Source organism: Lithobates pipiens, unplaced genomic scaffold, assembly GCF_037356315.1.
Source record: "Lithobates pipiens isolate NorthernLeopardFrog02 unplaced genomic scaffold, aLitPip1_a1.2 Scaffold_18, whole genome shotgun sequence".
Lineage (NCBI taxonomy): Eukaryota > Metazoa > Chordata > Amphibia > Anura > Ranidae > Lithobates > Lithobates pipiens.
Genome location: NW_027507758.1, coordinates 447,531,291 through 447,554,893, shown reverse-complemented (window position 1 = coordinate 447,554,893; position 23,603 = coordinate 447,531,291). Strand labels below are relative to the sequence as shown.

Sequence of the window (23,603 nt, the reverse complement as noted above, 5' to 3'; positions counted from 1 at the left end):
CTAACTAGTGATGGACGAACGTTTCGCCCGGCGGTCGTTTCGCGGCGAATTTCCGACATTCGCGGTCCGCACGTTCGAACGCCTTTTTCCGTCGTTCGCCGCGGCGGACTTACGTGTTTAATGTATACAAGAACTTTAACCTTTGGTGACACGTTTATCATGTGATACAGGACAGCCAATTGAGACATGACAGCACATGGACACTTGGACATTCCCCCTAACCTATAAATACACCCGATCCGGTGGCCATTTTACATTCTTTCTTCTGTTACGATAGGGACAGGTTCCTGTGTGGAGTAGGGAGAGATAAACCACTAGCTATTTGGTACACAAAAGTTCTTTTCAGGACTGGTATAGGTGTTAGGTGTTGATAGGTTTGCTGTGCTGCTGATTCTTGCAGCAGCCTGAGTGTCTTTTGTTAGTTTAGAGAAAGGGAAAGGATGGTGTATGCTACAGGGACAGCCAGATTAGTCTTTCATCATCATCATCATCATCATCATCATTAGCTGTTACTATCAAGGTCCACAAAAGAGCTGTTCCAGTAACCACTAATCGTTCTCTTTTTTTGCCAATTTGTATAGGGACAGGAAGGAAGCAGTGTTGTCAGGCAGTGAGGGTAATTTTAAAGACTTGCTGTTATTATTAGTTCCACAAAGGTTCTTTTCAGGACTGGTATCAGTGGTACAGTAATAGGCTTGTACATGTATAATATTCTTTCTTCCAAATATAGAAAGGATATTATACTTGACTGCTGCCCTTCTGCTGCAGTCTGCTAAACATTCACAACTCACTTGTTCCACAAAAGTTCTTATAAGGACTGGTAACTTGGTATAGGGTGCTACGGTACATAGGCTTGAGTGCGGTACAGTCTGCTGTTCTGTAAGGACCGCTATCGGTCCACAATAGATAGGGTTGACGTGCACCACTGCTGACCGCTGCCCTATACTGCAGCAGTCCTTCAGCGGTATAGGGACTGACGTACAGTCTGCTCACTTCCTTGACCCAAAAAAGCACACCGTACTATATGCCCCTACCCTCCTCTTTGAAGAGGTTGAGCGGTGTCATATTTCTACTGGGGCTGCTTATGATATCCCTGTGCTGTGCTGACTTCCTCCTGGGGGTTCTTATTATGAAGGGATCACACTATCCCTGTGCTGTGCTGACTTCCTCCTGGGGGTTCTTATTATGAGGGGATCACACCATCCCTGTGCTGTGCTGACTTCCTCCTGGGGCTGCTTACGGTGCTGCTGTCAGTGCTGTATGTCACGGTGCTGCTGTCAGCGCTGTATGTCACGGTGCTGCTGTCAGCGCTGTATGTCACGGTGCTGCTGTCAGCGCTGTATGTCACGGTGCTGCTGTCAGCGCTGTATGTCACGGTGCTGCTGTCAGCGCTGTATGTCACGGTGCTGCTGTCAGCGCTGTATGTCACGGTGCTGCTGTCAGCGCTGTATGTCACGGTGCTGCTGTCAGTGCTCTGTATTACGGTGCTGCTGTCAGATGCCTCTATCACGGTGCATGTGTCATTCCGGTATGTCACGCTGCTGGTGATCATCTCCTGCACCCTCTTCTTTGCCTACCCTGGTCCCTGACCTTCCCTCTCCTCCATTGCCTTCATTAGCTCCATAGTCCTGAATTGTTAGAACAATTTCCCAAATAAAATAAAAATGCTTGTAGTTATCGATCCCAAATTCACCTCATACATGTATTATGTCATTGTCCAGATGGTGGGACTACGTTTTACCCCCTAATAATTACCACGTGGCCGCAAATTCGACATGAAGGTTTGCAAAGTTCGCCTCCCATTGAAGTCAATGGGGCCCGCGGCGAACGTTCGGTTTCGCGAACGTTTGGGTCCGTTCGCATTTCGCTTTCGCGAAACGTCCCGTCGGAAGTTCGTCCATCACTACTCCTAACATCTAATCCTCCTCTACCTAAAAACAACACCAAACCTAACCCCTATAATGAGCCCTTCACACTTAACCTCCTCTCCAACACTCAACCTCCCTTTTAAGTTCCACCACTCCATGGGTGTTACCATTTTTCTCTTTGTATTAAATCACTATGTTCTCTATGTGTACAGAATTTTCCTAATTTTATATAAACTAGCTCAGGTAAGACCTTCCCCCATATAACAATCTGCAGGCATTGGGCTGCATATGAAACCACAGAAATGACACCAAAGCGCTGAGCGCTGACTGGATACAAGATGAGTGTCAATATAAACATTCTTCATAGTTATCCTGTTATAATGGGAAATGCTTTACCAATACAGCCCTCTTCATACTGGGGAATCTGTCCGACACACAAAAACAAAAACGGCGCAAAGGACTAGTGCATTACCCCAGAATTTATGAAAGTGTGGTTGTGGACTTAACACTGGGCCTCTGCAAGTCTGTGAGTGATGAGAGCCTGGATTCACTTTAAATCTCTGAGGGTGGTCGGCAATCAACTTGTGGCTGTATTGCTGATTAAACGCACATGATCCCTTTGTTGTATCTCTATGTTTGGTAAGTGGCCATCCTTTTGTTTTGAAGCACGGTGGTGATACACAATGCACCTTTGATACATTGACTTTGCACAAGGACACTTTTTTGCTTTATTGCACGTGGGCAAGTTGGAACCACAGATCAGGTTTAGGAACTGTTTGGATTCATTATTCATCACATATGCTGTGGAGCACAACACTCATTTATTGTATATAAGCACTTTGGAAGATCGCACTTAGCACTTTTTATACTGTTTACACGTGCATCTCATAAAATTTGAATATTATCAAAAAGTTAATTTATTAACTGATTGCATCCATGACATGCCGCATTGAAGCAGTATCTCATACAAAACTTTTTTTATCGGTCATGAGTAATATTACAATTTTTCTGAGATACTGAATTCTGGGGTTTCACTAGCTCTAAGCCATAATCATCAAAATTAAAAAAAAGAAATGCTTGAAATATATCACTCTGTGTGTAACGCATCTATATAAAATATATGAGCTTCACTGTTTGAATTTAATTACTGAAATAAATTATCTTTTTGATGATATTCAAATTTTTTGAAATGCACCTGTATATACAGTTGTGCTCAATTAATTAAGTAATTATGGATTTTGTGATTGTTAGATTCACTTTGTAAATAATTTTATCAATACTCATTAATTGTAAGAAACCACAGACCAATGCATGATTACACACATTACCCAATAACCACTTTATTTGATCAAAAGAGTGCCAATACTATGTTTACAAATTGGCAAGGGTAGAAAGTTGTATAATACACAACTCTCAAATGCAGAACAGTCAGGATAACGACACGATACACCAAGACCCAGACTGTACATGCTGATGGGTTTCCACGGACAAGCACTCTTCTTCAGAGCATAGTTTATCTGCATGTCAACTCACCTTTAAATTTGCTCAGGGGGCGCAGCTATTGAATCCAAAGATGGCTTCCCTAAGCCACACAAAAAGTGCAACTGAAAATGTGATATACCATAGTTGAAACATTGTAATTATATGCACTAGCCCTGTGATAGATAGCAGAAGCGTGTTATCACTGTCTTCACAATAACCTCATATAGAAAAACAGAAATGTCAGCAGGATTATAAGATGTAATGAACAGATGTACAAATATCAGATGGCAACCATATAGCAATACTACAGCCATTGCAATACCAGAACTCTTGAGGCTGTAGCTCAATTAAGTACTTATCTTCTCTGGACGTTGGCTGCATATCCCCACCGTCAAGCGCTTCTGACTGCATGCCTCCTGGAACGCATGACAAACCAGCATGGAACGCAAGTGCAAATGATCCAGAAATAGGGTGCCCCCATACACCTTAGATTGCAGATGGAATACAGTGCCCATCACCAAGGGACAAGAGGCCAGCATGCAGCCAATCATCAGGAGAGAGGGAGGGACCATTTGAAACGCATCAGCATGTACATTTGAGTTTGGTCTGGACCTTGTGTGTATTATAGAGTATGGTATTGGCACTCTTTTATTCAAATAAAATAGTTATTGAGTAATGAACTAGTCCTTTGTGCCCCTTTTTGTTTTAGTGTAATAGACTGCATTTAACTGCATTTATCAATTTAGCAATGGAATGCTGCAGTAGTGCTTATTGCTTGCAAGAAATGTTTTTACTAGTCACTGGTTGTGGCTAGTAATTTAGTAACAATTATAACAGTTTTTTTTTTTATAAGAAGGGATCATTTTAAAGTTGACGTCCAGGCAGAAGTCCAGCATTTAATCCAGTTACCTCAAAACATTTTATACAAATGTCTGAATCTGTCTTTACATTAGCTACTATAATAACAGCAGGACTCTAAAGCCCCATACACGCTATCAGATTTTCTGCTGATTTTTGTCTTCAGATTTACCAAAACCATATAATATGAGGTCAAACCTTATGAGTTTCAATGTGTATGCAGTCAGGCAGGCCCTTGCACTACATGGTTTTGGTAAATCTGAAAAAAAATCAGCAGAAAATCTGATGTGTGTGTGGGGCTTTACAGTCTAAAACTGGAAGCTTGCTGACAGACTTATTCATAACTGTGGAGACATCTTCAATCAGAAAGATGGAGGTGGGTCAAAGACAATTCTGCTTTGCTTTACTGCAATGGCAAAGAGTGAGGTTAATAGGTTGGCTATGTTGTTTGCAGGGTTGATGAAAAGACTGGCTGAACAAAATTATATATTTTTTCAGCAGGTAAGCTAGTTACCACATTTATACAGTATTTCAGTTGTGAATAAACTGTTTGGTAAGAATTCCACTTTAGGTATGCAAATGATAATGGTACCTTGCACACAAACGTCCGCAAAGCAGCAAACACATGGCGGAGAGCAGCTACTGACTGGTTGATTTGTAAGAAAAGAAGGTGGGTGTCAAAGACTTTCTTCATCAAAACACTTTGACTGTCAGTAAGCAATAACTTCTGGAAATGAAAAAGAAAACACAATGCAATAAAATACATTTAGCATCAAATAAAGGATATCCATTGTGTTTTATAGGTATAATGGTCAATGTAACGTTTATCATACTGGTGGTAACCTTTGCAGGAGGAGTTGGTTTACCTGGTGGCACTGGTTGAAGAGGCACAACAGGTCAAGAACAGTAAGACAGACTTCTGTGGCAGTATTGGCATCTAAGTCAATGTGGTGCACAATGTCAGTTTCATTAGAATTACCTGTAGGTGATAAATTGATATAGCTGAGAACATGGAGTTAAAGTGTCATTAAACCCACATCATGAAAAACGATCAATAAATTGTGTATTTCATGCTGTTTATACTCAATCAGTCACTATGGTATTTGTTTTCTGTATTCTGCAAGAAAGTTGGTGGATCTCCACCTTTTGATTATGACAGCAATGCAGCTAGGGATTTTGCAGAGCAGTGTTGGCAGCTCTACACATTCTCAGTTTTCAGTGAGTTTCTATGCTGAGCATTTCCTCCCTATCACATCTGAGCAGCCCATGTGTCTATAGAGGCACACATGTGAGTGTATACACCAGGGATATGCAATTAGCGGACCTCCAGCTGTTGCAGAACTACAATTTCCATGAGGCATAGCAAGACTCTTAGAGCCACAAGACATGACAGCCAGAGGCAGAGGCATGACGGGGACTTGTAGTTTAGCAACAGCTTGAGGTCCACTAATTGCATATCAATGGTATACACTGTGATGAATGACAAACCACTTCCTACCCTCATACTTCATGCCCACTATCCAGCTAAACACAATGTGGGAGGGATATTACATTTTGATTGATGGAGTCTTCACCTTCCTGTTATTCTTATTCCGCGTACACACGATCAAATAATCCGGTGGAAAAGTCCGGCGGAGTCAAGTCCGCCGGACAATCCCCCCGTGTGTAGCCTCTGGCGGACTTTTTTTACCCAAAAGTACGGCGGACTTAGAAAGTAGTTTTGCGCTCCAATCTTTCCGTCGGACTCGCATTTCGGCGGACAATCCGGCCGTGTGTATGCCAGTCCGCCGTACTTTTGAAATGAACGGACTTTTCCCGTCGCTACAATGTACCCCTACCCATTCACCTGTAAATAAAAGTAAAAAAACCCACAACACACAAGGGTTAAAATAGTTTATTGCACAGCTCCGGGGGTTTTCTGTCCGTCTTCGGGGGTCTTCTCGACGGACTCCTCCGCTATCTTCTGCTAGCTCTTTTGCTAGCGGAGGAGCTCAGCTTTCTTCTTCACCGCCGCCCTCTTCTTCCGACTTCGGGGGTCTTGTCCCCCTCTTCGGTTTTTCTTCCCGGGCCACCGCACCTTCTTCTAGCTCTTTTACAGGCGGTGGCCCGGTCTTCTGTCTCCGCCGTAGCCGTCTTCTGTTCTTCTCTTCAGATGTTGCCTCGTCGCTCTCTCTGCTCATAATGACGGGGACACGGCGCGCGGCGACTTATATAGGGACATCACCGGATGATGTCCCCGCCCAGTATGATGTCACAGTCCCAACATCCAGGGACAAGGCACCCCCCCATGTTGAGGGCACGCGGCCTGGTACGGCTCAGAAGGGGGGGCGTTGGGGTTCCCCTTTAAGTCCATACCAGGTGACGGGGCCAGCAACGCCTCCTTCGCTGGCCCCGGCTACCTGGAGACGCGCTCAAAATGAGCAGACTTTCCTCCGCATGTGTGGGCGAGTCCGTTCATTTCAAAGGTACGGCGGATAGTCCGGCGGACTTAGTACGCCGTATTAGTCCGCTGAAAAAGTGCCGTGTGTGGGCAAGTAGCCTGTTCGGAAAGTCCGGCGGACAGTCCGGCGGGAAGTCCGCCAAACTAAGTCCGCCGGATAGTTGGCTACGTGTGTACGCAGCATAAGACACAGCCTGGGGGGGGGGGGGGGGGGGGCTTGACACAGCCTGTGACTGGCAGAAATCCACCCACACCGTGTTATTGCTAAAATATAATAAAGATATAATTTTGAGAAAATATATATATTTTTATGACAATTTATAACAGTTTATTGATATTAATTATTAATTTTGCTGTATCCTGAAGGCTGTTTTTTTTTTAACATGTGACCAGCAGCAGAGGACTAGAAGCTCCTCCCACTTATGGTTTCCTGTAGACAAGCTGGGAAAAATCTGGGTCAATTGACAGCTGTATATTGATTGGGAAAAAGGTACCTTAATAAAAATGTACATGAAGGACAGAGGGTCATTAAAAATCTTTAGTGTAAAAAATATGATGCTTATATATATATATATATATATATATATATATATATATATATATATATATATATATATATATATCGTTTATGTACTTACTTGGTATTGAAGTGGTAAGCTCTATTATCTGTAGTAGCTTGGGATTAGAAAGTGCATTTTTGGCTCGTATTATCGGCAAGGTCTGAGATCTAGGGTGCTTATGACCATCATTTGCAGACTGCATCCTGCAGAAAAAAAAGTATAGTGTACACAAGGAAATTGTTACAAAGTAAGAGAAACCCCCTCTTAGACAACTGTCACTGAAACAAGTTTCCCAATTAGAAAGTTTCCCCCCTATTCCTGTTCCAGTGATTTTCCCTCACTTTCAGTCCCTGTGACCAGGTCACCAGTCCACAGGACACATACAGGGGGCAAATCAGTCCAGCAGGGACACAGACAACAATAAAAAAAATCTGATAGGATTAATAACTCTCAAACACTCAAAATTTTAGACACACCTAAAAGATAAACCATTTCACCCTCTGTATTTTTCAATTTAAAGAATATGTAAACCCAACATTTCATATGAAAAAGTATCCTGTTCTCTTTGCATTGCTTTCTTTCATTGAAATCCCTGGTTATTGCCAGTCCTCCTGGTTTCCTATTAAAAACTGAACACACTAGGCATGACAGCACAGCATGGTCAGTTTTCTAGCTGTGCTCTCTGTCAATGATCAGACTTCTGCTGACATGCCCTCCCTTGCCAGCCATTCACTGGGAAGATCAGGGTGGTGCTTCTCCTACCTGAGGGCCGTATGCAGCTGTGAAAGGAGGATATGTGATCACTTACAAAAAGGGGAAAAAAGTGCTTATAATGTTTTCTTTAAACCTATAAACAAATGTTTTGCCTTTCATCTATTTTGAATGGGTTGTTTGTCTGAGGGTTCACATATACTGTAAAGAGGAAATAACTGTATCCTTCATTGTCTGCTGAGTTACAGTAATGCCGCATACACACGACTGGACTTTTCGATGGACAAGGTCCGACGGTCATCCCGACGGACTTTCGGCGGAGTTCCAACTGACTTTCCGAATGAACGGACTTGGCCACACACAATCACACCAAAGTGTGATGATGTACGACTGGACTAGAATAAGGAAGTTCATAGCCAGTAGACAATAGCTGCCCTAGCGTAGTTTTTTGTCCGTCGGACTAGCATACACACGAGCAGATTTATCGATAGGTTTTTGGTCTGGTGGCGAAAAAATTTGAAACATGTTCTATTTTTAAAGTCCGTCAGATTTTCGGACAGCAAAGGTCCGATGGAGCCCACACACAATTGAATTGTCCGATGGATTCGTTCCGTCGGACCTTTGCTGTCGAAAATGAACTTTGCTGATTGCAGAGCTGTCAGCAAAGCTCCAGCACGCACCCCCCCCCCCCCCCCAAATCAGCATGGGGGGATCATGGACCTCTTCAGAGAGATCATTGCTTCCATATAGAGAATGAGTGTCTTTATCTGAAACATGCTCATGTGGCACAGGCTTTTTTTTCCAAGCTGTGGGTAAAACGAACTGTAACACTTTGTACACCTTTTGTTTTTATTCACATGTAATGTATTAGACTAATTTTATTTGAAAGTTTAGTTGGGCTTTAAGTGATTTAGGTTGGTCACCAAACTCCTCCCACCCTGTGACTTGACAATAAGATCATTATTTTGCTAACTTTTTCTTTAAAGTAACACAGTCACCTTGCCCATGCAGGAAAAGTGACATAGTTTATGTAAAGAGCATCTTCCGCTCCCTTATGCTCACCTTACCTGTGCGTCCTTGCATCTCCTTTCTTCTCTGCAGAAGGTGAGATTACCCAACACTCTCAGGTATAGAGGAAGATGTGACCAGCTCCCCTGTGATGGTGACCAAGCCTAGCAGTCTATCGCTAGACCCGAGAACTATCAAATGACCAGGGGTGTGGGGGAGCATCTCCCTGTGTCGCCAATATAGCCAAAGGCTGCTGAAAGTAAGGAGCTGAGAAAGAGCACAAGTGAGGTTTGGGGAATGTCCTTTACAAATACACTATCGTTCTGCTTTGTATGGGCAAGGTAACAGGGTGTCTTTAGTCATGCTCAAACATTTGACCAACAGCTTTATTCAAAGCACCAAAGCTCTGATTTGTTTACAATGTGGATGCTACTATGTATGCAGTTAAAAAGATTCAGGTATTTAGCTTCACTTCACTTCAGCTTTACTTTCATGTAAAAATACAAGTCATTATTTTTCCTTGAGTACACAATCACTCGTTTGTGAAATGTTTTAACAGGGCCAATGCCGCTAGCCAAACACATCGCAAAACCTTGTCCAGAAGCATTTACTCTGGTGAAAATAGCAAATATGCGCCCGTGGCTGGACAGATATCCAGCCAGGGAGACGGTTCTGCTCATAACTGATGTTTTTACCAATGGTTTTGTTCTGCCTAAATGTTATGGTTTAGGATATAAGGTGGTGGGTAATTTAAAGACAGTGGATGTTTATCCTCACATAGTTAGGGAGAAAAGGATGTAAGGTGGTGGGTAATTTAAAGTCAGTGGATGTTTATCCTCACATAGTTAGGGAGAAATTGGCTAACAAAATTAGTGATGGGCGTATGGCTGGTCCTTTTATTTCCCCACCTTTTCCCAGCTTTAGAATTTTGCCGCTAGTGGTGGTGCCCAAGAATGAACCTAATTCTTTTAGGTTAATCCATCACCTTTCATTTCACAAAGGGGGATCTTTAAACGATGACACTGATTGTGCATCTGCATCTGTATCCTACAGCTCGTTTGAAGAAGCCATGAATTAGGCAGTTTGGTGTTGGGGCTCTTATGGCCAAGGCAGACATTAAAGCCGCATTCAGGCTCCTGCCCATATCACCAGAAGCTTTTTGCTCATTGGGTATTTTCTTTGAAGGCTGCTACTATTACGACATGTGTCTTCTGATGGAGTGCTCTTTATCCTGTGCATATTTCAAGAAATTCTCAACTTTTTTACATTGGGTCATTGCTTTTGAGCCTGGTCATGATAGTGTTATTCATTATTTAGCCGTTTTCTTCCCATTGTTTGAATATATTGCGTTTGTTTTTTACTATTGTGGAATTTTTTTGTATTCCACTTGCCCAAGAAAAAACTATTTTGCCTCCATCTTCCATTGAATTTTTGTGTATTCAAATAGATATGTCCTTGATGGAATTTAGATTGCCAGCTACCAAATTAGAGCATTTAAAAAATTAGCTTTATTTTATCCTTAGGAGAAGGAAAGTTCTGTTAAAGGAACTTCAATCTTTATTGGGGCTTTTAGCCTTTGCAAAAAAAATTATGCCTGTAGGCATCATATTTTCCAGGCAGTTGTACAGGACATTGTCGGGTTATAAATCCCCATTTTCTCATATTGGATTTACTGCAGACCTGAAAGAGCAGAAAGAGAGAAAGCTCCTCAGGCATTTTGTGTTTCTTTGTCTGAAATTCAATGTTTGGATTAAGGCCCAATATTTACCTGGGAAGCTGAATAATGTTGCGGATGCTTTGTCTCGATTGCAGATGTCCCGTTTCAGAAGAAGACTCCTTCCAGGTGCAGATCCAGACGGCCACCCCTGTCTGAAAACACCTTTGGGATTTGATTTAGTTCTCCTTTAATAGGATGCTAGGTTCTCCATTCAAGAATCCATCCAAGGGTACTGTTGTAGCCTTTCTGTGTTCTCTGATAGCTCAAAAATATCATATAACCATCTGGAGAAAACACTGGCTGATGTGCCTTTTTTCTATAAGATCTTGGATTACTCGGTTTGTAACAGCTTTTTCAAGGTTTGTCAGGCTTAATTAAGGACCAAGGCTCGTTTTGAGATTTGGTGTTTACAAGTTAAAATATTTTTTTTCTAGAAAATGTATTTAAAACCCCCAAACATTATATATATATATTTCAGACACCCTAGAGAATAAAATGGAGGTCATTGCAATAATTTATTTCACATTGTATTTGCGCAGCAGTCTCACAAGCACATTTTTTGAATAAAAAAAAATAAGACAAAAGTAAAGTTATCCCAATTTTTTTATATTGTGAAAGATAATGTTACCAGTATATCAGTAAATTGATACTCAACATGTTATGCTTCAAAATTGCACCTGCTCGTGGAATGACGACAAACTTTGACCCTTAAAAATCTCCATAGGTGACGTTTAAAAATCTCTACAGGTTAACAGTTTTGAGCTACAGAGGAGGTCTTGTGCGAGAATCATTGCTCTCACTCTAACGATTGCGGCGATACCTCACATGTGTGGTTTGAACACCGCCGCATCTTACGTATGCATTCGCTTTTGTGCGCAAGCTCTGCGAGACGGGGCACTTTACATTTTTTTTATTTTTATTTTTTATTTTTTTAAACTGTCTTTTAAAAAAAAAAAAAATTGGGTCACTTTTATTCCTATTACAAAGAATGTAAACATCCCTTGCAATAGAAAAAAAGCATGACAGGACCTCTTTAATGTGATGGAGGTTGGGAAGTGGTTAAAAGGGTACAGGAGAGTCAACTTTAACCCAGATGATAGAAGGCCTATTTCTCTCTATCTACTTGGGTGAGATGTGTGCTGCGACTAATTAGGTATGTTTTTCGGCATATGAATCATTTTTGTTTCAGGCAGCATTTACTCTTTCTTTTTTTGGGGCCTTGCGAATCTCGGAGCTCATACCTATGAACAAAATGGGTTTTACAGAGCTTCAGTTTAGCCATGTAATTATTTCCGATGATTCTGTTAGTTTATTTATTGGTAACTCCAAAATGGATCAATTTATCAAGAGGATATGGTTTACCCTTCCCCATTTTGGGAACATTTCTATCCATCCTGTAGTTATCCTTCAGAGGTTTGTTCAGCATAAAAAAAAATTCTTATTCACAAGGACGGTTCCCCTCTGACACAGTTTCAGTTCAATGCTGTTCTTAAAAATGTTTTGTTCATCTTGGGATGGTCAAATTTCGCTACACCTCCCATTCTTTCTGTATTGGCCCTGCAACCGAAGTTGCCAGGTTGGGATTGGATCAAGCCTTTATCAAGAAACTGGGTAGGTGGGATTCTGTTAGACATGTTTCTTATGTGCATCCTAACCACTGTCTTTAAATTCTAGGTCACAAATGCTACATACGGATTCCACTTTATTTTGGTTTTGTAAATAATAATAAGAGTTATGAGTTGCAATAAATTTCATTTCTGTTCTTGGGGTTAATTATCTTTTAAAAACAGTACTGACTCTCACCTTTTTCTTTCTTTGTCTTCTTTCTTTTGTTTATTTTTTACTTGTTCTCCTTATTCCCCTCCCCTTTTTTCTCCCTTTTTATTTTCTATTTTATGATGCATAGTCGGCCCTATAGTTGGACCTTTATTCCCGTGTTAAGGTTACTGTTGAGGTTTTGCATATGACAAATTACCCTAAGCCCCGTACACACGGTTGGAGAATCTGTCGGAATGTGTCCTATCGGACCGTGTTGTCGGATAATCCGACTGTGTGTGGTATGCATCGGACTGTTTCCGTCGGAATATCCGTCGGACCAAATTTTCCAAGTTGTTGGAAATATTTTCCGACAAACTGGTCCGATAGGACATACTCCGATCATGTGTAGAGAATTCCGTTCGGACAAAGTGCCACGCATGCTCAGATCGAATTCCTACATCAAAGTTATTGGCTACTAGCCTGAACGTAGTCACATCGTAACAAAATTACGTCATCACGTTCTGAAAGATCTGATTTTTCGACAACTTTCGGACACAATCCGACGGACAAAATCCGACAGATTTGGTTGGCAGAATGTCCAACCGTGTGTACGGGGGCTAAGAGTTAGGATGTTGATATGCTTGCTTTCCTATTTTTTCCCCTATGATATCTGGATAGAGATACAACTCCACTGTTTGGTATCATAGAGGTTTCACTTGGCCGACCACTTTGATGTTGCTTCTCACACCTACTTATGGACTGTCCATAGCTTCATAGCAAAACCCTTATCATCTTCCATCTATTATTGTCAACAATTTTCTTTATTGTATACTACCTATGTTGACAGCTCTATTTTGTACTATTTTGATTGTGCTACCCAACAATGTCTTATCTTGTTGTTCAATATCTTAATAAAAAAAGACTGACACAAAAAAAACAAAAAAAACAGTACTGACAGGTCATATATACCAAGAGATGTCAAGTGCAACCCAAGCACCAACAATCGGTGGAATGTGCATTTATTCTCCTATTTTTACCTTGGCAGGTCAACACTTTGGGAAAATTCAGCAGCAAAACATCACTAAATTGTGACTGTTAGCTCTGCATATAATGCCAACAGTATTTTGCCCTGAAAATCACATTCTGGTTTGGGTTTGTGTTCTAATAATCACATAATTTGGTTGGTGGACAGAAACTGAGACACTGTATACAAGGTTGTCACTATCCAAGGGGTTGATTTACTAAAACTGGAGAGTGCAAAATCTGGTGCAGCTCTGCATTGAAACCAATTCCAGGATTGAGCCTAGGTTCATATTGCTGCGGGTTAGAAATTTAAACCCGGCAATGCAGTCCAACTTTGGGGGCAATTTGACAGACATCTGTGTGGGTCCCTGCATAGATGTCTATACAAATCGCCCCCCAAAGTTGCCAAAAGCAGTACAGAAACTACTTTTGGCAATTGTTGCGGCACCGCAAAGTTGACGCAGCATCAAATCGAACAGTGTCAATCTGACATGTCAAATTGCATGTCAAATCGGGCCAATGTGAAGCTAGGCTTATTTTCAAAGCTTAACTGAACAAGTTGAAGTTAGCAGCTGATTGGCTACCATGTGCAGCTTCAACAGATTTTGCACTATCCAGTTTTAGTAAAGCAACCCAACGTGGTGCAGAGTTATTTCTAAACACAGCTCTGATGATTAGGACTGGAGTTTCCCCTTGTTGATGTACAGTGCCTTGCGAAAGTATTCGGCCCCCTTGAACTTTTCAACCTTTTGCCACATTTCAGGCTTCAAACATAAAGAAATAAAATTTTTATTTTTTGTGAAGAATCACCAACAAGTGGGACACAATTGTGAAGTGGAACAAAATCTATTGGATTTTTAAAACTTTTTTAACTAATAAAAAAATGAAAAGTGGGGCGTGCAAAATTATTCGGCCCCCTTGCGTTAATACTTTGTAGAGCCACCTTTTGCTGGGATTACAGCTGCAAGTCGCTTGGGGTATGTCTCTATCAGTTTTGCACATCGAGAGACTGAAATTCTTGCCCATTTTTCCTTGCAAAACAGCTCGAGCTCAATGAGGTTGGATGGAGAGCGTTTGTGAACAGCAGTTTTCAGTTCTTTCCACAGATTCTCGATTGGATTCAGGTCTGGACTTTGACTTGGCCATTCTAACACCTGGATACGTTTATTTGTGAACCATTCCTTTGTAGGTTTTGCTGTATGTTTGGGATCATTGTCTTGTTGGAAGATAAATCTCCGTCCCAGTTTCAGGTCTTTTGCAGACTCCAACAGGTTTTCATCCAGAATGGTCCTGCATTTGGCTGCATCCATCTTCCCCTCAATTTCGACCATCTTCCCTGTCCCTGCTGAAGAAAAGCAGGCCCAAACCATGATGCTGCCACCACCATGTTTGACAGTGGGGATGGTGTGTTGAGGGTGATGAGCTGTGTTGCTTTTACGCCAAACATATCGTTTTGCATTGTGGGCAAAAAGTTTGATTTTGGTTTCATCTGACCAGAGCACCTTCTTCCACATGTTTGGTGTGTCTCCCAGGTGGCTTGTGGCAAACTTTAGACGAGACTTTTTATGGATATCTTTGAGAAATGGCTTTCTTCTTGCCACTCTTCCATAAAGGCCAGATTTGTGCAGTGTACGACTGATTGTTGTCCTATGGACAGACTCTCCCACCTCAGCTGTAGTTCTCTGCAGTTCATCCAGAGTGATTATGGGCCTCTTGGCTGCATCTCTGATCAGTCTTCTCCTTGTCTGAGCTGAAAGTTTAGAGGGACGGCCAGGTCTTGGTAGATTTGCAGTGGTCTGATAGTCCTTCCATTTCAAAATGATCGCTTGCACAGTGCTCCTTGAGATGTTTAAAGCTTGGGAAATCTTTTTGTATCCAAATCCGGCTTTAAACTTCTCCACAACAGTATTACGGACCTGCCTGGTGTGTTCCTTGGTCTTCATGATGCTCTCTGCGCTTTCAACAGAACCCTGAGACTATCACAGAGCAGGTGCATTTATGCAGAGACTTGATTACACACAGGTGCATTCTATTTATCACCATCAGTCATTTAGGACAACATTGGATCATTCAGAGATCCTCGCTGAACTTCTGGAGTGAGTTTACTGCACTGAAAGTAGAGGGGCCGAATAATTTTGCCCGCACTACTTTTCAGTTTTTAATTTGCTAAAAAAGTTTAAAATATCCAATATATTTCGTTCCACTTCACAATTGTGTCCCACTTGTTGGTGATTCTTCACAAAAAATGTAAATGTTATATCTTTATGTTTGAAGCCTGAAATGTGGCAAAAGGTTGAAAAGTTCAAAGGGGCCGAATACTTTCGCAAGGCACTGTATATGGGATCTATGGCATTGAGATATATTTACAATTTTCCCTTTGTAATGCAACAGTTTATTCCCAGCTTTGCTGTCTCTTTAACTAACCAAATAAATGAAGACTCCAGACCAGGGAATGACTAATATACTTCTTATATAAAAAAAGGTGGCACTACTGAATGTGTCAACCATGTACTTTTTATGTACTGGTAAAGCTGACAGTTTTTTTCCTGAACAAAAACATATTGCAGACAAAATATAGGTGGAAAATTAATGTAACTGGAAAACATGTCTATATGACTCATTAAGATGTTCATGTAGAAAAATGAGCATGGATCACAGGAGCATGAACATGGAACATAGGAGCATGAAGAGATACCAATAGTGGTGTCTAATGGTCACAGCTACTGTGCCCATTATAGAATTTGGAAAAAAAAGAGCAACAATGCAGATATTACAGCTGTGTAAATACATTTTTGCTTTCCTTGGATACAGCACACTAAAATGTCACTGAGTAAAATATTCTTTGTCTTGCTGCCAAAAGCATGTTTTATAATGTGGGAACAGGATCCTAAAAGCAGGTGTTCATAGACAACTTTGTGGGAACAGACAAGTTCCGTTATATGTTGTATTTCTCACAGACACACACATTAAAGCAGTTGTATACATTTTATGTTACATGCTCTGTGAAACAGTCATATTAGCAACTGCTAACAACATGAAATCAGATATTAAAAAATGCATTTGTTTTGGGTAGTAAGGGTTTGATTCTCATTAAAACACATCCCCAAAAAAGTTTGGAAAATCTACATAAAAACAGAATACAACGATTTGCAAATCTCATGAACCCATATTTTATTTACAATAGAAAACAGAAAACATATCAAATTTTTAAATTTTAAAAATTAATGCAGCAAGACGTTTAATAAAATCAGTGCCGTGCTATAAAATTATAAATTATACCTTATAATAAATTTCATAATTCAACAATAAGCAACTCAGTGTGGGAAACCCCCAAAAATATATTTTCACAAACATCTCAAAAGTTCATACAAGATTATATGGACTTTTAGGACTTTTGTGAAAATATTTTAAGCAAGGAGAATAGGTTTAATGTCTGTAGTCATTCCTCATAACCAAGGTCCTCCAGTCCTCTTATTAGCTTTCTTGCTCCTTCTCCTGACTCTCCTCAGTTCCAGCACATCCTTCCTGACCAGAACTGTTATAGAGTGGTAGAATTAAAGTTTTATCTGTTGAGTAAATACCCTTTTTAATGCATGCTAGTTTTCATTGTCGATTCCCCTAGAGGTTCTCCCCTAGTGTGTAACTCACATGCATATTTTTAGCATACATTTAGCTCCCAAATACATTAGTTTACATTTTCCTACATTGCAACTCGGCTATCATATAGCTGCCCACCGCTGTTTTCAAGTTTTTTTTGTACAGTTTCTATATCCTGTTTTACTATTTATTCCAACCTCTATATCAGTTATGAACAAGTTAAACAGAACTGGTCCCAGGAGAGAGCTCTGGGGCACCCCACGCACAACTACAGACCATTTCGAAAGATGCTATTAATCAGTACCCTCTGAATGCACTCCTGCAATGTACCATATCATAAATACCAAAATACTATAATTTGTGTTACCAATATTCAAGAAGGGGCTGAGATACGTACCTGGAAACTTCAGGCCAGTAGCCTAACATCAATAGTTTGTAAACTGTTGGAGGGGATGATAAGGGACCAGGAATTTGCAGATAAAAATAGTATCATTAGTAGCAACCAGTGTGGCATTATGGAAGACCATTCTTGCTAGATCAACCTTATAACATTCTATGAGGAAGTGAGCTGTAATCTGGATGGATGTAGTGTATCTAGACTTAGCCAAAGCATTTGACATGGTACTCAATAAATGCATAATTCACAAATTGAGATCTATTGCCTTTGATGATAGTGTATGTACCTGCAAAGACAACTGGTTACATGGGTGCTTCCAGAGGGTGGTGATAAATAGTGTATCTTCTGAATGGTCTGCACTTATAAGTAGGGTACCCCAGGGCTCTGTTCTGGCACCAATTCTGTTTAACTTGTTCATAAATGATATAGAGGTTGGGATAAATAGTTAAATCCTCAGAGTTTTCTATTGATACAAAGACAAGCAGGATAATAACCTCACAACAGGATATAGCAACTCTACAGGAAGACCACAATAAAATGGAGGGGTGGGCAAACACATGGCAAATTAGGTTTTATGTAGCACAAAGTAAAGTAATGCACTTGGGGGCTAAAGAAATGAATGCAAGCTACATGCGGGGGAGAAGCTCTGGGGAAAACAAGGATAGAAAAAGATCTGGGGGTCCTAGTTTCTGACAGACTGCCAAGCAGCTGCAAGCAAGGCCACTAGAATATTTGCATTTAAAAGGGTGTTTACTCAAGAAGTAAAATTATAATGCTACCACTTTACAAAACTCTGGTTCGGCCACACATTGAGCATAATCAAAACCCTCTGCTAGACCCAACTGATAAAAAAAACTAAAAGAAAAATAATAAAAATATAAACAAAAGTGAATTGATCAAAAATTTGTAGTAGTATAAGTGTACAAAAATGTAATATGTTGCCACACCCAGCCGCATACTGTATATAAAGCTATGATTATGCCGTTCAGTTCTAGTCTCCAGCCCTCAGAAGGGATGTGCTTGAACTGGAGAACTTGAACTATGGACACCGAATTAAGGACTCGGTAATGCGCCCGCAGGTTAACCCCATGGTAGAGCGCTTCTCCTAGGGGGTTATCTGATGTGGGGAGGAGCCACAAGAGCCGCCGAGGGACCCCAGAAGACTCTGTGCAAAACTTGTAAACTTTAAACTGCGTAATTTTTTTTTTGTATACCAAAGAACTTTATTAAACATTGTGCACAACCAGTACAAATTCCAGAGCATATGCACATCAGTAGTACAAAATAAACAGTACAACACTCGATAACACTCAGCAATACAATGCATTCATTCACCAGAATATACAAAAATCCACACTTGATAATACAGCCTATTATGTCTCTCCTCACCTAGACAGCAACAAGATAAACAAATCTTCCCCCCCTACCAATCAGCAGTCAGTTCACGATCAGGTCCACCTGAGCCAGACCCAGTGTATCCAACCACGGGGCCCAAAGTTTATCAAATTTACCAAAACTGGCTATGGCTTGTTTTGGAATATCCTCAACAAGCATTGTTTTACTTCCTCAGGCAGATGTACTTGAAAGACCTTATTTAACCACTTAAGCCCTGGAAGGATTTGCCCCCTTAATGACCAGGCCATTTTTTGTGATACGGCACTGCGTCGCTTTAACTGACACCCAAACTGTACCCAAACAAAACTGATGCCCCTTTTTTTTTTTTTACCACAAATAGAGCTTTCTTTTGGTGGTATTTGATCACCTCTGCGGTTTTTATTTTTTGCACTATAAACAAAGAGCGACAATTTTGAAAAAAAATGTATTCATCAGCTTAGGCCAATATATATATTCTTCTACATATTTTTGGTAAAAAAATCCACAATAGGCGTATATTGATTGGTTTGTGCAAAAGTTATGGCGTCTACAAATAGGGGATAGATTTATGGCATTTTTTTGGGACCATTGACCTTTATACAGCGATCAGTGCTATAAATAGCCACTGATTACTGTGTAAATGTCACTGGCAGGGAAGGGGTTAACACTAGGGAGCGATCAAGGGGTTAAATGTGTTCCCTAGGTGAGTTCTAACTGTAGGGGGGGTGGGCTTACTGGCGCATGACAGAGATCATTGTTCCGGATCACTGGGAACAGCAGATCCCCATCATGTCACAATTGAGCATCGCCTTGCTTACAAAGGCAGTTCCCTATTCTGTCTCTATACTAGGTGATCGAAGGTGGACATCGAATCCGCACGACTAGCGGCATGCTCCCGCAGCATGCAGTGCCACGAGTGCGTGCCAGCTACCGCACCTGCGTGAGCCGCTGTACAGCTACGGCGATTTACTCAGCATTTTCATATAAATGGGCCTGCCCTCCAGTTGAAATGCGAAGCCTTGCAGGGTACAACATGGCATATGAGGCCTGTAGCTTCTGAAGGCGTTGCTTGACCGCTGTGAATTTGGCAATTTTTTGGACCTCTGCAGAGAAGTCAGGGTAAAACGATACATGCCCCCATTGAATTATATATTCTGGCGTTCTTGGGCAAGGCAGAAAATTAATTCATCTCTATAGTTCAGTATAGTTATCTCTACAGTTCACGCATGGGGGACCCTGTGAGCCCTTTCCACTGCGTAAAGTGGGGAGAAGGCCTCCTAACCAATGATGTCCAACAACCAACGCTCCACAAATTTAGTGGGGTCTCTGCCCTCCACCTTCTCAGGCAGACACACAATGCGATTATTATTCCGCCGCAGGTGGTTTTCAATATCTTCTGCCCTTAAATCTATTGCTTTGGCCAGCCGTGCAGTGGTCTGAGACTCTCTAATAATGGGAGGCAGTTGGACTTCAATGTCACTGATTCTACCTTTAGCCACATTTGTTCTCTCCCTGCAGGTCTTGTCTGACCAGTGCGACTGCCTTCTTCAGTCTTCCAAATGTCTCCTTTAGAGTGTCCACTGAGGCAGTGTATTTCTTCACTGCCCTTAATATGTCAGCAAGGGTGGGCTGTCCACTCTCCTTTTTGCCATCCTTTGTGTCTGCTGATGTTGATGATGCAGTGCGTCTCCCTGGCTGTAATGGTGGCTTGCCTCAGTTCAGCCTCAGTCTCCTACAGTTCTACACCGGGTGACATAGGAGGGCACACTTTCCTCCTCTCCACTGCATTCTCCACTGAGCCAGGTATCTTTTGGGCAAAGAAGCGCATATCTCGCGGCTGTTCTTTATAAGAGGACTTATCTGCTTACTGTTAGTCAGGTTTGTCTGCCCCCCTGTGATTCCTCTGTAGGAGGCCCGCCGCTGCACCATATTAGGTTCCAGGCAGGGTGGTGTCATCTTTGTTCTTAAAGAGCTGCATAGCCACTGATCCAGGGAGTGACAGCTTTAGAGCCTGAAGTGGTAGTGGGTAGCTGATGGCAGTGTCTAGGAGTCCGGGAACAGGATTGCTGGCGGGTCAAAGTCGGTAGCTCCGTGAGATATATCTTCTCACATGCCACTCTTGGCCATGCCAAAAGTTTTTTTTTTTTTTTACTGCCGCTAATTTAAAAAACTCTTAGATGCATATTTTAGTGAACGCAATATACAGGAAATTAGGAAGTGCTAGAAAATAAATACACACACACGGGTTGGTGTCTTTATTCGACCTTACCAACTATGAAGCTATGTAATAATTTGTGGGGTACTGCATTAAACTTCTATCTATTTAGTTACACTAACCTCATTAACCTTCCTCTAACCAAATTACAGATTATTCTGCAATATGCTTGAAAGGGGGGTTCTACAGACTAAAAAAAGGGAAGAGCTGGCTGATATTAATGCACAATCAAATTTTGGGTCTTTCCACTAGCACTAAAGATTTAGCAAAGAATACTACCAGATGCAGAATATAAATGCCTCTAAATAATTAGGGCTGTAATGAATCATACTAAATGTAACATTCAAGTATTAATGGAGTGTACCTTTACATACTGCATATCAGACAAAATGTTAATAACTATGAAAAATTATATACATACCACTGTGGCAGGTGACCAGCCTGGGAAGATGAGCCCTTCAGTGTCCCATTGTTCAGAGTTGTTTGGGAAAGTTTAACAGCAGCAGTAATTTTCCTGCATGGATAAACATGCATTTAAGAGGCTATACCATGCTATGTTACAAACATACATGAGTTAGATATTGCCAACAAAATGGAATCAAAATAAAATTCATGGCTTGGGAATATTTGGGGAACTGAGAAGTTTGAAAGGAAAAAAATACTGAAAATGACTACTGATCCACTGACTGGACACAGACTACCCTGAACTTTAGATTTGGCATAGGAATGTTTAGTATAATTATTAGATGAGGTAGAGTTGGTAAGCTGAACTGGGATAAGCAAATATGCAAGAAGCATGGGTATTCCTACTCCAGTGTTGGTGTCCTTTGTGTATTTGTTTCAGATATGTGCACTAATCCTACATGAAACTTTGCCTCTGTGCAGACGTTTCCTGTAATAAAGACCAGTCACTGCTGCGGGGTGATTGGTCTTGTCTCTGCCCCTTGCTGTAGTTTTCTACAGGCAGTTTATAGCAGGTAGAGTCTGCTGATTAACTCCCATGACTCTGCTGTCATCACAGGTGGTGTAGCATAGTGATGATATCACCACTACATTTATAAGGTAATAACTGAGTTTGCAAAGGCATTTTGTGAAAAAAAGATGGATATAAATAATTTATGGCTATTGGGGAATATATTTAAATAAAGGTTTTGTGCCTGGACTTCAGCTGTAAGTGTTACAGTGGTTAAACTAAGGTAATCCTATGAAAATACCAATTTTTTGTTATACCAGGAAGTATTGACATAGACACCCCTTCCTTACATTGGTTCTGTGTTATACCTTAGCTTAGAGCTGAAGGTGAAATGTGATACTGAGTGCATTCATCAAATACAACAACCGTTCATATAAACTATAGTATTTTTTTATGACCAATTAAGAAAAAAAAAGCAGTAAGCCCCCTAAATTAATACAAAAGATGATCCTAAACAATTGGCTGCGTATGGCCCTGTTCATACTACATCTGCCATTGCACTGTAATGCACGACAACAATAATCACATTGTTCTCTATGGTGCTGGTTCACATCAATGCAATATGGTTCAGTGCAATTGTTTAAAATGTGTAGGGGCTTCTTTAGATGCAGTATAGTGTGTTTTTGGCCCCATAGACCTCAATTGGAGTGCATGAAAAACACATATAAATGTGTTTTTTGGCACATTTTTTATGTGTTATTGGCAGAGTTTTATGCTTAGCAACCAGTCCCCTCCTCCTACAAGAAAATGTGTGAGGCACAAAAACGCAAAAAAAACATGCTTTGTTAAAAATGCATGATTACGCATCAGCACTAGTGTGAATCTAGGCCAAAATAACAATTTAATAATAGTTTTTAATAATTAATAACAGTTTACATGTACATGTACACTTAAAGTGATTGTAAAGTCTAATTTTTTTCCCTACAAAAATAACAAACATTTTATACTTACCTGCTCTGTTGCAGTTGGTTTTTCACAGAGCAGCCTGGATCCTCCTCTTCTCGGGTCCCTCTTCTGTGCTCCTGGCCCCTCCCTCCTGTTCAGTGCCCCCACAACAAGCAGCTTGCTATGGGGGTAACCTGAGCTGAGTCACAGCTTCCTGTGTCCATTCAGACATGGTGCCGAACCTGGCCACGCCCCCTCTATCCCCTGATTGGCCAGCTGACTTTGATTGACAGCAGCAGTGCCATTGGCTGCAGCTGCTGTGTCTCAGTCAAACAGGAGGGAGAATTTCAGACAGCTAAGACACTTGCAGACATTGCTGGACAGAGGGGGACCTCAGGTAAGTATTAGGGGAGCTGAGGAGGGCTGCTGTACACAGAAGGTTTTTTTATCTTAATGCATGGAATGCATTAAGATAAAAAACCTTCTGAGTTTACAACCACTTTAAAGAAAAAAGATGTAATGCAGTGGATAATAATCTCTACAGTGCAGCTTATCTACTAAAAAGGGGAGAGCCTGTTCACTTTGCAAGGCAAATGTTTAGCTTAGTAAATGTTCATTCCAATTATCCAATCATGTGCAAGACAAAATTTTGTTTTATTATTTATCTTTCACATTTCACGTCAACACAGCTTCACCAAATCTTATTAAGCCCAGGGGGAATTCCTTTTGCAATGTGA

At 41.1% G+C, this 23,603-nt stretch overlaps 1 protein-coding gene across 6 annotated transcripts in view; it reads right to left on the bottom strand.

The window, feature by feature from the left end:
* DOCK10 (dedicator of cytokinesis 10) overlaps positions 1–23,603 on the bottom strand; it is a 412,410-nt gene that overhangs the window by 68,564 nt on the left and 320,243 nt on the right. For all 6 annotated transcript variants that reach the window (XM_077488206.1, XM_077488203.1, XM_077488204.1 and 3 more), the window contains exons 39-42: positions 21,430–21,522; positions 7,287–7,411; positions 5,075–5,187; positions 4,801–4,935 (exon numbers count right to left, since the gene is read on the bottom strand). In XM_077488206.1, the coding sequence (XP_077344332.1) occupies positions 4,801–4,935; positions 5,075–5,187; positions 7,287–7,411; positions 21,430–21,522 (466 nt within the window). The remainder of the gene's footprint in view (positions 1–4,800; positions 4,936–5,074; positions 5,188–7,286; positions 7,412–21,429; positions 21,523–23,603) is intronic.